The following is a 16207-nucleotide window of genomic DNA, read 5'->3' as shown; positions in this document are numbered from 1 at the left end:
CCTGCAATCCCAGCTACTCAGGAGGCGAGGCAGGAAAATCGCTGTGTGATACAGTATTTTTATTTTATTTTTTCTAGATTTGGATATGCTTAGATATACAAATATTTACCATTGTGTCATAATTTTCTTGCAGTATTTAGTACAGTAAGATATACTGTATAGGTTTGTAGCCCAGGAGCAATAGGCTGTATCACATAGTGCAGGAGCGCAGAACCCTGTAGGCAGAGGTTGCAGCAAGCCGAGATCATGCCACTGCACTCCAGCCTGGGTAAGAGAGCAACACTCCTCCCCCCCAGTAATAAATAAATAACTTGAGAGAATCTATTGAAAAAACTGAAAAGTCCATCAATGTGCTGCTTTCAAGCTCCGGTTTGAAACAGATGTTCACAGCACCCTGGCTCTGGCCTCTTGACTCTTTTTCCTTAGTCTCTATCCTCTTTGCTGTGTTATATTTTTTCCATCAGTTAGTACCTGTCATAGATGCAAATACTTCTGTCACAGTTCCAGTGTCCCTCACACTTCAAAATCCTAACGCTCTAAAATCCAGAGGAATAAACTGAAGTTCTCCAAATCCTGAGGTGAAGTTTAAATAATTAACATTGGTTGAGCAACTACTATGTGCTAGGCACTATTGTAGACACTGGCAATATAGCGGTGGATGTGACAAAAAATGTGCCTACAATCTAGTGAAGGGAGACAAATAATCAAACACAAATATATTAGGAAGTGATAAAGATCATAAAGAAGTGAATAAGAGCAAAAAGTATCATAAATATACAGCAAGTGAAGGGTGACATTTTAGAGAGTTCAACAATCAAAAAGGGCCTTTTTATAGATGGTAGTTGTATCTTTCTTTTTCTTTTTTCTTTTTTTTTGAGATGGAGTCTCACCCTTTAGCCCAGGCTAGACTGCAGTGGTGTGATTTCAGTTCACTGCAACCTCTGCCTCCTGGGTCCCGGTTCAAGCAATTCTCCTGCCTCAGCCTCCTGAGTAGCTGGTATTACAGGCATGTGCCACCATGCCCAGCTAATTTTTGTACTTTTAGTAGAGACAGTGTTTCACAATGTTGGTCATGCTGGTCTTGATCTCCTGATCTTGTGATCTGCCCACCTTGGCTTCACAAAGTGCAGGATTACAGGCATGAGCCACTGAGCCCAGCCAAGGAAGACTTTTTTGAGAAGGCAGTATTCGAGCAAACATCTGGATGAAGTGAGGAAGCCATGTGAGGGTAATGTTGATTGTAATTGTGCACAGAATTAATGTTCTGTATACAAGGAACAGCAAAAGCAAAGATAAATGATCTAAAAGGGAGCAACTGTGGCTGTTTCTGAAACACCCCAGACCAATGTGGCTAGACAAGAGTGGGTTGTACGTATAAAGAGTGGTAGGAAATGAGGTCAGAGAGGTAGGTGGGGGTTTGTATTACATAGGGCTCTATAGGTCATGGTGATGAGTTTGGATTTTATTCCAAAAGTGATGGAAAACCATTGAATTATGAAGACGGAAATATTACTTATCTACATTTGTTTAACTATGATGAATCAGTAAATTAGTAGGTTGGTCTTGTTACATGACAATTACATTCAGATGTTGGTAGATTAGAGCTGAAGCAGCAGCTCCATGGTTTCATTGGGGTTCCAGGTACCTTCTGTCTTTCTATTTTATTTTCTTTAATGTGTGGTTTTCCTCCTTATAGGCACAATGGCTTTTGCACTCTGGATTTCATTATTATAATCCAGGCAGGGAGAAGGAAGAGCAAACATTAAAAGCCACATGCCAGCTGAATTGTTTTTCTTTTCTTTTTTTTTCTTTGTATCAGAAAAACAATAGTTTATACAGAAGCTTCATTTAGTAGACTTATGCTCATGTTCATATGAAGAAAAATTGATCTCAATCCTTACCACATACCATACACAAAAATAAACTAATCATACACCTAAATGTAAATAAACTATACATTTTCTAAGAGAAAATATAGGAGACTACCTTTACAACTTTGGGACGGGAAAACATTTCTTAGGACACAAAAAACAGTAACAAAAATAAAATAAAACAATAAATTACATTGCATCAAAATGAAAAGCTTTTGCTTGTCAAAAGATATTGATTGGGAAGAAATATTAGCAACACATATATCCGACAAAAGAGTTGTACCCCATAATATATAAAGAACTCCTATGGCTCGATAAATAAGACATATAACTCAGTTAAAAACAAATGCAAAAAATAACATCATTAATTATCAGAGAAATGCAAGTTGAAGTCACAGTAAGATATCACACATCCAGGAGAAGAACCAAAGTGAAAAAGACGGACATTGAATATTGGTGGGAATGTACAGTAGCTAGCCTTCCGCATTGCTGGCTGGAATATGAAATAGTACAACCAGTTTAGGAAACTTTGGAAGTTTCTTTAAAAGTTAAACATGTATTTACCTCATGAGGTAGCAATTTCACTCCTAGATATTTACTGAAGAGAAATGAAAAGACATCCACAAGGAAACTTGCACAACAATGATTATAGCAGCTTTATTCTTACTAGGTGATATGGATATGAAAATAATCAGAATGTTCATTAACAAGAGAATGGATGGTTGTGGTGTGTGTGTACAATAGAAAACTATGCAGCAATAAAAAGAAGAAAGCTGCTGATATATGCAATGGACAGCGTGGACGAATGTCAAAATATAATGTTGAGTAAATTAAGCTAGATACAAAAGAGTAGATAAATGTATACGAAAGTCTGGAACAAGCAAAACTAATCTACACAGATAGAAATCAGAACAGGGGTGCCTTTGGGAGAGGAGAATTGATTTTAAAGGGGCACAAAGGAACTTTCTGGGAATGAGAAATGTTCTATATATTGTTTTGGCTGTGGTTCTACCAATGGAAGCATTTATTAAAACTCACTGTATTGTACACTTATAAGGTGCATTTCATGCTTTGTAAATTATACTCCAATTAAAAAAGAAAACCCAGCTGGGCACAGGGGCTCATGCCTGTAATCCCAGCACTTTGGGAGGCTGAGGCAGGAGGATCACGAGGTCTGGAGATTGAGACCATTCTGGGTAACACAGTGAAACCCCGTCTCTGTTAAAAATTAAAATAATTAGCTGGATGTGTTGGCACATGCCTGTAGTCCCAGTTACTCAGGAGGCTGAGGCAGTAGAATTGCTTGAACCTGGTAGGCGGAGGTTGCAGTGAACTGAGATAGTACCACTGCACTCCAGCCTGGGCGACAGAGCAAGATTCTGTCCTAAAAAAATAAAAAATCCAAAAAAAAACAAGAAAAGAAAACCCAGGTACTACAAGATCACTCAGGCAGATGTAAGGAGAAGTGACTGATGCAACCTAACATAGGAAGCAGTGAAATAATTACATGATTACCATGGTTGGCTTAGACCAGACTGAGAGGTGGCCAAGTTCTAAATATATTGAAAGTGGGGTCAATAAGATTAGCTGATTGATTGACTATAGATTGTGAGAGGAAGAAATGAGGAAAATCTGGCTCTTAGGTTTAAGTTGTCATAGCTAGGTGAATAGTGATGCCATTTGCTAAAATGAGGAAGAAGCAGTGAAGAAGGAGGTTTGGATAGGTTGATATAAGCAGGGAAATCAACATTTTGGTTTTGAGCTTGAGATGCTTGTCAGACATGCACATGGAACAGTCAGGTAGGCAGGTGAATGTAGAGAAGAGGTCAGGTACAAATATAAAATTGAAGCTGTGAGATCACCTGAGATCCCCTGAGGAGTGAGGATAGATAGAGAAGAGGACAGATGGCCAGGACTAGCAGCCTGTGTGTTTCTAGAGGTTTTATAGAAGTGGGGAAGATCTGGAAGCAGCAATGAGGAGCAAGGAGAATCCCACCCCACCTCCACACCATGTAGTATGCAGCATGCGGGGGAAAAAAATAGCCATCTCTTGAGTGGACTGCAGGGGAGAAAGTGTACTCAGGGATCCAGGGAAGTTTTTCACCTGCAAAATCCCCTATATACCAGACATCTTTTCTGAACAGTTCTTTGCACTTCTTGCTCTAACAAAAACTTAGCTGTCCCAGGACAGTGAGGCATAGTTTAGTTAGGACAATATAATTAGGGGCATATTCAAAGAAGTGGGGAGATACAGGATTTTGCTGATAATAGACTGCAAAGGACCCACCGTAAACATTGGAAGGATAAGGGAAAGGTGGGTGATTGGGCCAAATTCTGGAATGCAGTGTGGGGTTTAAATAATTGTGTAATGGGAGGGGCGATCTAGGTGACTTGGGTGTCTGGTGGGTTGCAAGTGTGTAAAGACTAGTTCTCATGGTCTTTTTTTTTGAGACGGAGTTTCGCTCTTGTTACCCAGGCTGGAGTGCAATGGCGTGATCTCAGCTCACCGCAACCTCCACCTCCTGGGTTCAGGCAATTCTCCTGCCTCAGCCTCCTGAGTAGCTGGGATTACAGGCACGTGCCACCATGCCCAGCTAGTTTTTTGTATTTTTAGTAGAGATGGGGTTTCACCATATTGACTTCCTCTTGGGACTGGTCACTTCAACAATTTCTGGAGGGGGGTAAGTGGTGTCATAAATTGTATGGTAGATAGTGTGGCCTCAGGGAATCATGGGTATGGTGGTCTTCCCAGGAACAGAGTTCTGTGACTCTTCCTTAAATGCTGCCATGATTGATAAAACTGAAGACAGGTAGTCTCACCAGGAACCTGGGCTGAATTCTGTCACACCTCTGTGGCCAGAGAAATGGAATTACAGAGACTACAAATGCCTGGAATTCAGGGGAGGGGTGTGTGTGTATGTATGTGTGTGTGTAAGCACTTGGGCTATGGAGAAGAGGTTGCCAAGAGTTACCAAGAGACAAGAGACAATGGTTGCTGAATGGCCAAACGCAGCATGCAGTCATTAGCATCTCTTACCCAGCAACCAGCAATGACAATACTGTTGAGAAAGTCAGTTTGGAAAGAGTGTGGGTGGATCCATGTACACATATCCCAGCTCTGAAAAAATAATAGGAAACATTATCTTTATGAGTAAAAAAAATCACACAACTTGAGCGACAGTATTCTGATTTGATCAAGGATCACTATGTATTGTTGTGTGTTTAAACACTTAATCATCACTAAGTCCAGAGCTCTTACTGTTGTGTTGCATCAACTTTGCTAACAATTATTCTTGAGTAGTATTTCTTGGAAGATAGCGGGTGTCAATTTGTAAGATGTATCTTCTCTTCTTCACAGGAAGAACTGAAAAGATTGCAGAATCCTCTAGAACCAGTTAATGATGGAAAATATTTATTTGAAAAGTAAGTAAAAAGTCTTAAAGTGAGTTAAATCGTTTTGCAAGGTTGAAAAGCTTGAGTAAAAAGAAAACCTTTCTGGTAAAATAAAAGTAAGTAAATTGGGCAGTTTCTTACGCTATCATTGTGGCCAGAACCCAGTAATGCAGCTTATTTGAGATGTAGGTAGATAAATGCATGGCTAGTTGAGCGATGATACACAAGCTCCACTGCTTAACAGAGTAATATGATGCCTGGGAGATTCTCAAGTCTAAGGACTTGAAACTTAAACTTAACTGTAACCTGTCTTAGGCTTTTAATCAGGGACATTTATAGAAGGCAGGCACAAAATTTGTAAAAAGTACAAGGTTAACACTAATAGACTGAACATTCAAATTAATGCTACAGAATAGGAGCTAAAATAAAACAAGAAAGAAGAAATTAAAGTGAACAGAGATAAAAGTAAACATTTATAATGTACCCTGTACTGTTGAATGCTCACAGACACTCTTCATAAAATTCTGATTATAGCCTGCCTGCCTGCCTGCCTGCCTGCCTGCCTTCTCTCTCTCCTTCCTTCCTTCTCCCTCTTCTCCCTTTCCTTCCTTCTTTCCTTCCTTCCTTCCCTCCCTCCCCTCCTCCTCCTCCTCCTCCTCCTCCTCCTCCTCCTCCTTCTTCTTCTTCCTCTTCTTCCTCTTCTTCCTCTCTCTCTCTCTCTCTCTTTTTTCTTTCCTCCTTTCGAGTTTTGCTCTGTTGCCCAGCCTGGAGTACAGTGGTGCAATCTCGGCTCACTGCAACCTCCACCTCCCAGATTCAGGTGATTCTTCCTACTCAGACCCCTGAGTAGCTGGGATTATGGGCGCCCACAACCATGCCTGGCTAATTTTTGTATTTTTTATTACAGATGGAGTTTCACCATGTTGGTCAGGCTGATCTTGAACTCCTCACCTCAGGTGATCCACCTGCCTCAGCCTCCCAAAGTTCTGGGATTATAGGCATGAGCCACCGCACCCAGCCAGATTATAGCCTTTTGATTTAGGCATTATGATTCCCATTTCACAGATGAGGAAAAACAGGCTCAGAAAGGTTTTAGCAACTTCATGTATACTCAGCTAGTGAGTGGTGAGAATGGGAAATAAACCCAGGTTTGGTTGCCCCCAAAACCCTTGCTCTCAACCACTGGCTAATCCCCAATGTACTCAGGACCAGTCAAACTGATTGGGTGTCGTGCTTGGCTCTGGACACCACATTTAAAAATGACATTGACCTTCCCAAGAGTGTTAGAAGAGGTCAATTAAAATTGCGAGCTCTGGAACCATGTGAAATTGCTATAAGAGCTGAGGATCTGTAGCTTGGAGAAAAGTGGTCTCAGAAAAAACATAACAGCTATCCTCAGACATTTGAAGGATGTTACTATAAAAGAGAGGCTAAGTTGCTCTTCTTGCTCCAAAAAATAGAACAAGGGTCAATGAGTAGGATACATGGAGAAACAGCTTTATGACTCAGATAAGGAAAAAATTTGTAAAAATTCAGCCTACCCCAAACAGAATGAACTTTGTTAAGAAGCCAGCCATGTGGGGGCAGAAAGGCATCACACCTTTTGTCACTCATTAACAAATGAAAAGCGCAAGTTAATTTAATTAAGGGTGTTTGTTGTTGTTGTTGTTGTTGAGATGAAGTCTTAACTCTGTCACCCAGGCTGGAGTGCAGTGGGATGATCTCGGCTCACTGCAACCTCCACCTCCTGGGTTCAAGTGGTTCTTCTGTCGCAGCCTCCTGAGAAGCTGGGATTACAGGCCTGTGCAACTAAGCCCTGCTAACTTTTGTACTTTTAGTAGAGTCAGGGTTTCACCATGTTGCCAGGCTGGGCTTGAACTTCTGACCTCAAGTGATCCACCCATCTCGGCCTCCCAAAGTGCTGGGATTACAGGTGTGAGCACCATACCCGGCCTATGTAATCAAGGTTCTATGTGGCCTGGGAGCCTTCAGAAATGAAAACCCAGAGAAAATTGTGCACTTTTGTATTTTGTTTTGATGAAGAATGGACAGCTGTGTAGAAATGTGACTGGACAGAAAGGAAGGATCTAATGTATGAGGTGGGCAAACCCAGCAAGGCTGTCTGTCCAGATTCTTCTTGACCTCTCTGTGCAGCATTTCTTCCTCTTGGGCGTGGGATAAGAGCCTCTGGAATGACAGTCTTACGACTTTCCATTAGACTAGGCAGATCAGCCAATTTCTTTATGGCCAGATTTTACACAGCAAGGCAGGGGAACGTTAGAACAGTACTTTTAGGTTTTGTGGCTGGTTTTGGGAGAGAAGGGTTCTAGTTTCCATGACCTGCCTTGTAGAAGAGGAATTCTGGATTTTATGGCTTGCATTGGGGAAGAAAGAGGGGCATGGAAAGAAAGGCAGGAGAAATTGAGAGAGACACTTTGCCTCTGAGGCCTTTTCTCCTTCATTTCAAAGAACTTAGCATGCTGAACACCATACTTCATAGTATGCTCTGAGTACCCCGATAGCTGGTGAGATACTGGAAGTGCCCAAGAATACAAATGATGATAAATCTGAAATGTTTTTAAAAAATATTCTGGAAAATGGAAAACTTTGGGTTTGATGCCTCTTTGTACTTTTTTTTAGCTTTGTCAGTCTAGACAAAAATTTTACCCACCTTGGGCCCCAGTTTACTGATCTTTAAAAATAAGGATAGTAGTCCTGACCTGACAGTCTTATTGAGAGCATTAAATGAGACAGTCCATAGTAGCCAGATGCCTTCAATGCTGGCTCCTTTCCTTTTCATCTGGACAAGGGTTTGAACAAGACCATCTAAAAGGTTCATTCCATCTGCATGATCCTAAGAATATGCCATGTCATGAAAGGGAGTCTCAGCCCTATGGCCAAATGAAGTGTCTGTTCATTTATTTCCATTATACCTGCTTTTGTTAATATGAATAAATAAGAATAAAATAGAACTTCCCTCCACCCCTCAACACCACCGTCACTAGCTATATGTAAACAATAACTAAAGAGTTTTTAGCTGACACTAGAATGAAGACTTTTCTTCTATGGAAATTAGTGTTGTAACGACATTGGGTCTAGATCAGTTATTTTTCACCTTGGCTGCACTTAGAATCAGCTGGGGAGCTTAATAAAAAGGCCCTGGCTTAAGCTCCACTCTAAACAAATTAAATTAGATTCTCAGGGGAAGAGGCCTTGGAATCAGTATTTCTTAACAACTTCCTTCATGTAGCTCTAACGAGGAGTTGGGGTTGAGAACCAGTAGTGTAAATGTATTTTAGATTCATTTCAGTTATTCAACAATCTCCTCATGCAGCTTAATTCTCTGAGGACATGCTTTCTCTATGATGTTCGGCCCATTTATTTATTAAACCTGGCCATGCTGGTTTTTCGTGATTGATTTTAATGTAGGAAATGAAGGGTTTTTTTGTTCTGCTAATTGACCACAATTCTATATTAAACCTCTCACTAACACTAGCATGTATCTTTCTCAGCTCTCTGCTCTCAGGAAGGTATTTGAAAATTAATGCTATAGATATGGGCTTCCATCTGCCCCACCCTACTCTTTCCACTTTGTTATCCAGAGGCCTGAGAAAGCTAAAACCTTCTGGAAATGACCAGTCTGTTTCGTGTGCTTATTTTTTTTTCCAATCCTGATTGAGAAATTCCAGCCATGGGAATTAAAGACTTCCTTCAAAGCACATGGGCCCATGGTGGTAACCTTCCCTTTCATGTTTGTCCAGGACAGAGAGAAAACAAGCAGTGGCTGCCAGCCCTAACAACTATGCCCATTTGCCTGGAATTCTGGAGATTTTTTCAGTCTGTCTTAGGTCAGAACTCTGTCCTTGAAAGCTGTCAAATGTGATTGAAAAATTGGTGTACTTTGAGTGAGCAGATGAAGCATTTTGTCATAGCTGCAGCTGACTTAGGTGCTGATGTAAATCATCTCAGCTACTTGAAATGACCATAAGTTAAGTGATAGAGGTGTCAGAGCAGTTGATCGGTTATTCCCCCTTGGAACATTACATTTATTCTGAATGCTCAACAGGGTTTTGTGGTAGACGGTTAATGTGAAGGGGAGGGAAGCTGCAGCTCCATACTATCCGAGACCATGGGCAGAGCCAGTCAAGTACATTTATGTACACACGCACACAGGCACACAAGCTTAGTGAAGGTTGGTATGTGCCAATAAACAGAGAAGAGCAATTGGCAAGGCCTTGGAAGGCTACTTATGACTCCACTGTTTATGAAAATCACTTTTTAACTTAAGTAAGACCTTAGGCTACTGCCATTTTTTTTAAATATTAAATCAGCCTGGGTTTCTGGCAGGAGATATGTGATTGCAAGTCACCTGTGGTACTGAGGTGTAATCACTTTATTAACCACAGACAGTTGTTCATGGAATGAATTAAAGCTATCAGATTTAAACCAACTGGTATTGATAGTTTATAGTTTGCTGAGGATATATAAATTATACCCCCAAATTAGCAGATTTATTAATATTATGGAAGTTTTACTTTTTCATGAAAACATTAGCTCTGTCTTAGTTTGTTGCATATCTACAGGCCCCACAGCATATATCTCTATTGCTTAATTTGTAATTAAAAAGTAATTAACAGTCTTAAAGTATCCTTGTCATAAGGCTGCTGTTTCTACAAGACCACAGAATTATAAAAATAAGACTGTCTGTGTTAGTTTGTTCTCACACTGCTATGAAGAAATACCTGAGACTGGGTAATTTATGAATAAAAGAAGTTTAATTCGTTCATATTTCCACATGGCTGGGAGCCCTCAAGAAAGTTACAATCCTGATGGAAGACACTTCTTCACAGGGCAGCAGGAGAAAGAATGAGTGCCAAGCCATGGGGAGAAGCCCCTGATAAAGCCATTAGATCTCGTGAGAACTCACTATCATGAGAACAGCACGGGGGAACTGCCCCCATGACCCAATTATGTCCACCTGATCTTGTCCTTGACGTGTGGGGATGATTATAATTCAAGGTGAGAGTTAGGTGGGGACGCAGCCAGACCATATCACTTTCTGTGCCCACGCACCCAGGATTAGGTCCTTTCACAATACCTGTCATGCTTGCAGATGCTTGTATAACGTTCATGTTCTCCTAGATTGTGGGACCGCAGGAACAGGGACCACCTCCGGTGTTTTTGCCATTTTATCCTCCATGCTTTGCATCATTCCTGGCACACCGAAGGCATTAAATAAATGGTCAGAATGAATGATTAACAATCAATTAGTAATGGACCCTGAATACCAATGGCACAGAGTAAATGAGAGTATTCCCTTGCTCCTCAACAACCAGGCTGAGCAACCCCAAGCCACCTCGTGATGCTGACAGCACCTACTTGCCACGTAGGAATTTATGTGCTTTCCTGTGTTTTCCCTACTGCCTGGTCATTCCTTTTTTTTAGAAAGAAGAAAATACATTCATGATTCTGAGGGGTCTCTCCAGCACAATTTTTTTCTTAACTATCACCACAATCCTACTCCTCTAACCTGGACTATTTGAATAGCTTTCTAACTAGTTTATTTCACTCTCCTTACTCACTCCCACCATCCTTAAGCACTCCATTTATCATATTTCCCTGCTCCAAATGCATGGAGCTCCTTGCTGCAATAGATTATGATCTACATGTGAAAACTTTTGTAAAGTTTTCACACTGCAGATCATAATCTATTGATGGTTTGTTAAATAAATTTGGTGGGTCATCACTGGCCTTTTAAAAAAAGTTTCAAATATAATTCAAAAATCAAAGTACATCACATGTAGTTGGGAAAGTAATGTTTCTTGAAATTTTTGTTACACACACACACACACACACACACCCCGCCTTACCACATGCATGGGTAATGAATTGGGATGTTAAATATATTACCTATGAAAACTTCAGTCAGTAGGGTTATTTTCAGTAATCCTGATGTTACAATGTTCCAACCAGTGCCTTCTGGTGGAGAGAGCTGTGAGATGTAAGTTTTAATGTGGTTCCTCCTTAATAGTAAATTTAATGTAATCTCTCCAAGCTTCAGATTTTTCAGCTGTACAGTGAGGAAAGTGATACATGGTTGATGGAAGTTACCATGATAAATAAGATAATGAATATAAAATGTCTATGACAGAGTTTTGTACACATTATAGACCAGTAACTATTAGCTTTCTGTTTATCCAATCTTATTTCCTTTTGTTCTCCTGTTTTTTAATCCACTTCCACTACATTTCTCTTTATTTTCTAAAAGTATCCTTTGAATGTTTTCACCTCTGCTTTTTGTTTTATTGTCTTCCTCACATGTTGCCCTTCACTCTCAACTTACCTACTTCCTATCCATTCTTCAAAACTCATCCCAAGAGCTGCCTTGTCCATGAAGCCCTTCTTGATTGTTGTAGCACTAAGAGTCCTATAAACTCACTGAAAGCAGTGACCATTTCGGTATAGTTCTCTGCCTTTCTGCAGGTCAGAGACCATGCTTTGTTCCCAGTGGAAGCCCTGAAATGGTGTACAAATGAAAGGAGGAAAGGTCCAGTGGCAGTGGCACTACTGGGGATGCCTAAGGTCTTCTCTACAACGTACTAGTTGGCCAGTATCATGGGCTTTATAACCCTCTCCCTGTGTTTTTTTCTCACCCTAAAATGGTCCAATGTTCTTCTTTTCTTTCTCTTAAAGGAAGTGATGTTCGTACTATAGCTATGAATGTTGAGTTGACAGTAGCAAGAGGACAGCAGACATAAAAGGCAAAGCAACTTTTTTTTTCATGATATTATGGTCACTTATCATCCACCATCCATCAACAGGAACTTGAATAAATTAAAATGAACAAAATTGAATCTATATCTTATTTTCCAAATGAGTATAGATTAGTAGTAATGTTGCTATAAATGTTAACTTTCTGGATTGAGAGATATTGAGACATTATTTCTGTTTCTAGTCACCAGCTGGCCATGGATGCGGAGAATAATATTGAAAAATATCCCCTCAATCTACAGCCCTTGGAATCAAAGGTGAAAATGTAAGTTATTTCAAAATATGAATTAAGAAATTAGCACTACAGTTCTTGTTTTGTGAATTCCTGAATAAATCTGGAATTTCGGGTACAACAGTTATGCATCTTTATTTTACATTCATGTGCTGCACGTTATTTCCTCCCTTTTCTAAGCAGGAACAAAGCTACTTTGGGTGTATAGTGTCATCTGCTGCACAGTATAGGGAATTACTTGCTTGCCATTGCGTTTATCACTTCTTGGTTTTTCTATTTCTGGTCTAGTACGATTCTTTAACTTCCTCTAGTATTTTCCTCTGCCTTTCATCTCAGTAACTTGGTTAGTTCTATCTTAGAACAATTTGGTTATTTCCACCTCAAACCATCTGTTTATTAAACACACACACACACACACACACACACACACACACCCTTTTAAAAATTGCCTTCTATTTCAGCTTTTCTTCAATTATTTTGGGAAAATGTGTCTTCTCTTCTTTTTGCTAACTTCCTATCCTTTTCTTCTTATTCGCTCTTAAGTTACCCAAATGTAAGCCTCCTCCCCCGTTATAAATGACTATTACCTTAAAATCGTGCTAACAACATCTCAATATTAACAAAATTAAACTAACAAGATCCAAAGTGAGAAAGGCTTTATTATAGAACAAAATACTAACCTTCTAAAACTATTATTAAGTAGAGAAGGGGCCTATTATAATTACCTTGGAAGCAATTTCAAAAATATTTATTACTGTTTTCCATGATCTTTTCCTGTTCTGATTTTCCTTCAGAAGCATATATGAGAAATGCCAATGAGTGTATATTTAATCCCTCCCTCCCTCCCTCCCTCCCTCTCTCTCTCTCTCTCTCTCTCCCTCCCTCCCTCTCTCTCTCTCTCTCTCCCTCCCTGGCCCCTTCTCTCTCTCTCTCTCTCTCTCTCTCTTTCTGTCTCTCTCTCTCTCTCTCTCTCTCTCTCTCTCTCTCTCTCTCTCTCTCTCTCACACACACACACACACACACACACGCACAAATGCAGTTTAACACTCCAAGAAGCATGAGAATTTTAACATCTCTGAGATTGGCCAAAATCACTGACCATTTTTTTAAGTGCAAAGAGGAATCTTTTAGAAAATAAATTACCCTAAAGAAGGGCTCCTTGAGGTGTACAACTTTGAACCACAACAAGTTGTTCTTGAACTCAGGAACTGAAATAGAAATGACACAAATATGTAATATCCTGCTGGATAAAAGCAAATACGAATACACACCCCTGTAAATCTTTGTTAACCTTGGTCATCAGTAAAAAGCTTGCCTCTGCATGAGCACATAAGGCTACCTCTCGAGATAAAGTCCAAACAAGACTTCTGAACCAGTTGGGTCCCCAGCTAGAAAGTTCTGTGTCCCACTTACAAAATACATAATGAATCAGGCTATCAAATCATTTCGTGTAAGTAGTGTGTCAGCCTCACTACACAGGACATGAGTTTGCAAACATAGGTTGCTTTATCATAAGGAATTTTCTACCAAGATAAGGTTCTATTAAATGAAAATGTGCTGAAAAGAAAAGTTGGCATATGAAAAATTGGAGTGTTTAATGTGAATGCTGAAATTAAGTTAGAAAAACTCCCAGGTCTTTTTTAGTTCCCATCACCTTCAATCTGTAGAAGCTGAGGGGTAGGTGCCAGGAGAAGGACTAGGCAAAGAAAAAAATCTCTGTGCTTGAGATTTCAGCCAGCTCAGAGAGCCTGAGATTTTGTTTGTTGATTTGATAGAGGAGTCCCAGCTCAATGAGGTACAAACAGAATGTTTTTTTTTTCTCTTTTAATAACTCTGAATCCCATTTCTGCTCACTGGAGAGAAAGGAGGGAGAGAAAACTTAATCTTGCCCAACAATAGAACTTCAGTCCCATTGGAGAGTTTAGTTCAGTAACTTCCATCTAATCTGGTTATTCAATTCTTAACTCTCATGGCAGGTTGAAAATCTCCCCTCTGCATACACGAGACCTTTTCTACAGCTGTGTGTTCTGCTCCCTTCCTTTCTCTCTCCTCTTTCTTATCTCCATTCTCTCCTCCATCTTTCTCCCTTCCTTCATCAGTGTCACCTCTCCCACCCCCATGTGCTAACACCAAGACTGCCCCAGGTTTCCCATGAATAGATGGTGGACATCTTCACTCCCTGCAGTTGCTTCCTTAACAACTGTCCTATGTTTTGGGACTCTTAGGGAAGGGATCATTTGGTCTCCCCTGAGGCCCACCCGCAATGGTGTAGGCTGCACGTCTTCATTGGGTTTGTGCCCCTTGCTCTTTGGGGCTTTGTCCCATGATGTACCAAGCAGTGCCTTCCTCCAGCCAACCATGCCATCTTCAACAGGGACAATCTTGGGGATACTCTCATTCCTGCTTTCCAGGAGATTTTTAGTCCTGCAGAGCTTTGGGCATAAAAGATGGGCCCTTGTCCCAGGTGCCACGGTCACCTTCCATCATCACAGGATTTCTTTTAGGGTCTTTTGACTTCTTTTTGTGGGGACCAGCTGACAGTCTGTCTTCTCCCAGGGGTAGAGTGAAGTGAGGGTAACTCCACCATAAAATTCACTCTCCTGAAGGCTCTTCTTTCCTCTCCCTGATGAGCAGAAAGGAGTCAGTTCCCATACTGGGTTTCTGGATAGTCCACCACCTGTAAGCCCTGAGGGGGATGGAAGTGCTGTGGCAAGGCAATCTCTGAATGTAAAAGATGAGGAAAGATGAGACCCGTTCTCAGGCATGGGCTGCCTTCACTGTGTACCTGTGGGACTCCCAGGATGGTGCTCAGAACAGCAGGAAAGGGGCTCAGATGGTTCCTCGTACTCAGGACATCATGAAAAGGAAATAATTCATAAGAAAGTGTAAACCTGCATGTGGCAGTGCAAAGTATCAGTGGCAGGAAGCAGAGGCCTGTCAGAAAGTTTGACTCAGTGAAAAAATATGTGAGTGTCGGGGAAGGTGTGTGTATTGAAGTTGACGGGAGTGTCACATGGTTCACGAATGCAGCTGTTGAGAGGTCATTTTGAGTATTAGCCCAGAGGATCAAAACAGTGCATCAAAAGGGCAAACGCAATCAAGACGGCATGACTATTAATGAAAAGGCATTTGGAGGAGGTAAAAGGCAAGTTCTCTGAAGATCAAACAAAGTCAAGCCTCTCAAGTCAGAAAATTTAGTGAAAAATAAAGGTAATAGTGAAAGCACCTAAAGGAAGGCGCTCTGAGCAACTCTACTGCTAAAGATGCATGTGTTCCTAAGAGCCTTAAGGCTAGAACAAGCTTTGGGGGATGGAGGTGCACAGCAAAGGAGTGCAGGTTTAGTGAGAAGGCCTTACAGCACAGGAAGGGATGGGATCCCCAAACCCCAACAAGCTGCTGCCCTTCACCTTGTACGTCACTCTTTGCATGTTGTAGCAAGATCTAAAACAGATCTGCAATACTAACCTCATGTAAAAGGTGTTCATTAGCTATGTGCTCCCCCAGTCCCCTCCTTCTGTTTTAACAATGTATTTACTTTGTGATGGAATAATACAGAAATGTCTTGAATACAAATTGTGTTTTGAATGTCAGCTCATTAAATGTGTTCAATTCCTCTCCTGATTTTTATTATTATATTAGATTTTGTGATGAAACATTTAGGTTCTATAAAGGAGAGAGGGGCAAAGAGACAGAAAGCATTTCCTAAAGAACTTTAAAGATGTTTATTAAACCCTTATTAAATTGCATTAGAGAGTTATCCGTATCTTCTTCAGTCAAAAATTTAATTAAAAGAAGATAGGAGAGAAAGTGGTTGAGAGCACAGACTTTGGAATTTGAGTAACCTAGGTTCAAATCCTAGCTCTGCTTTTTACCCACTGTGTGATTTTGGGAACACCAGTGGCCTCTCTGGGCCTCAGTTGTACTCCTCTGTATAATGAGA

General features: G+C 40.6%; 1 protein-coding gene across 2 annotated transcripts in view; it reads left to right on the top strand.

Annotated features, from left to right (window-relative positions):
• Positions 1 to 16207, top strand: part of IQCJ (IQ motif containing J) — a 444695-nt gene that overhangs the window by 421746 nt on the left and 6742 nt on the right. For both annotated transcript variants that reach the window (XM_078353954.1, XM_078353955.1), the window contains exons 2-3: positions 5230 to 5294; positions 12220 to 12300. In XM_078353954.1, the coding sequence (XP_078210080.1) occupies positions 5230 to 5294; positions 12220 to 12300 (146 nt within the window). The remainder of the gene's footprint in view (positions 1 to 5229; positions 5295 to 12219; positions 12301 to 16207) is intronic.

The sequence above is a fragment of the Callithrix jacchus genome, chromosome 17 (assembly GCF_049354715.1).
Source record: "Callithrix jacchus isolate 240 chromosome 17, calJac240_pri, whole genome shotgun sequence".
NCBI lineage: Eukaryota > Metazoa > Chordata > Mammalia > Primates > Cebidae > Callithrix > Callithrix jacchus.
Note: the sequence above shows the minus strand (reverse complement) of the source record. Positions and strands in the feature narration are given on the sequence as shown.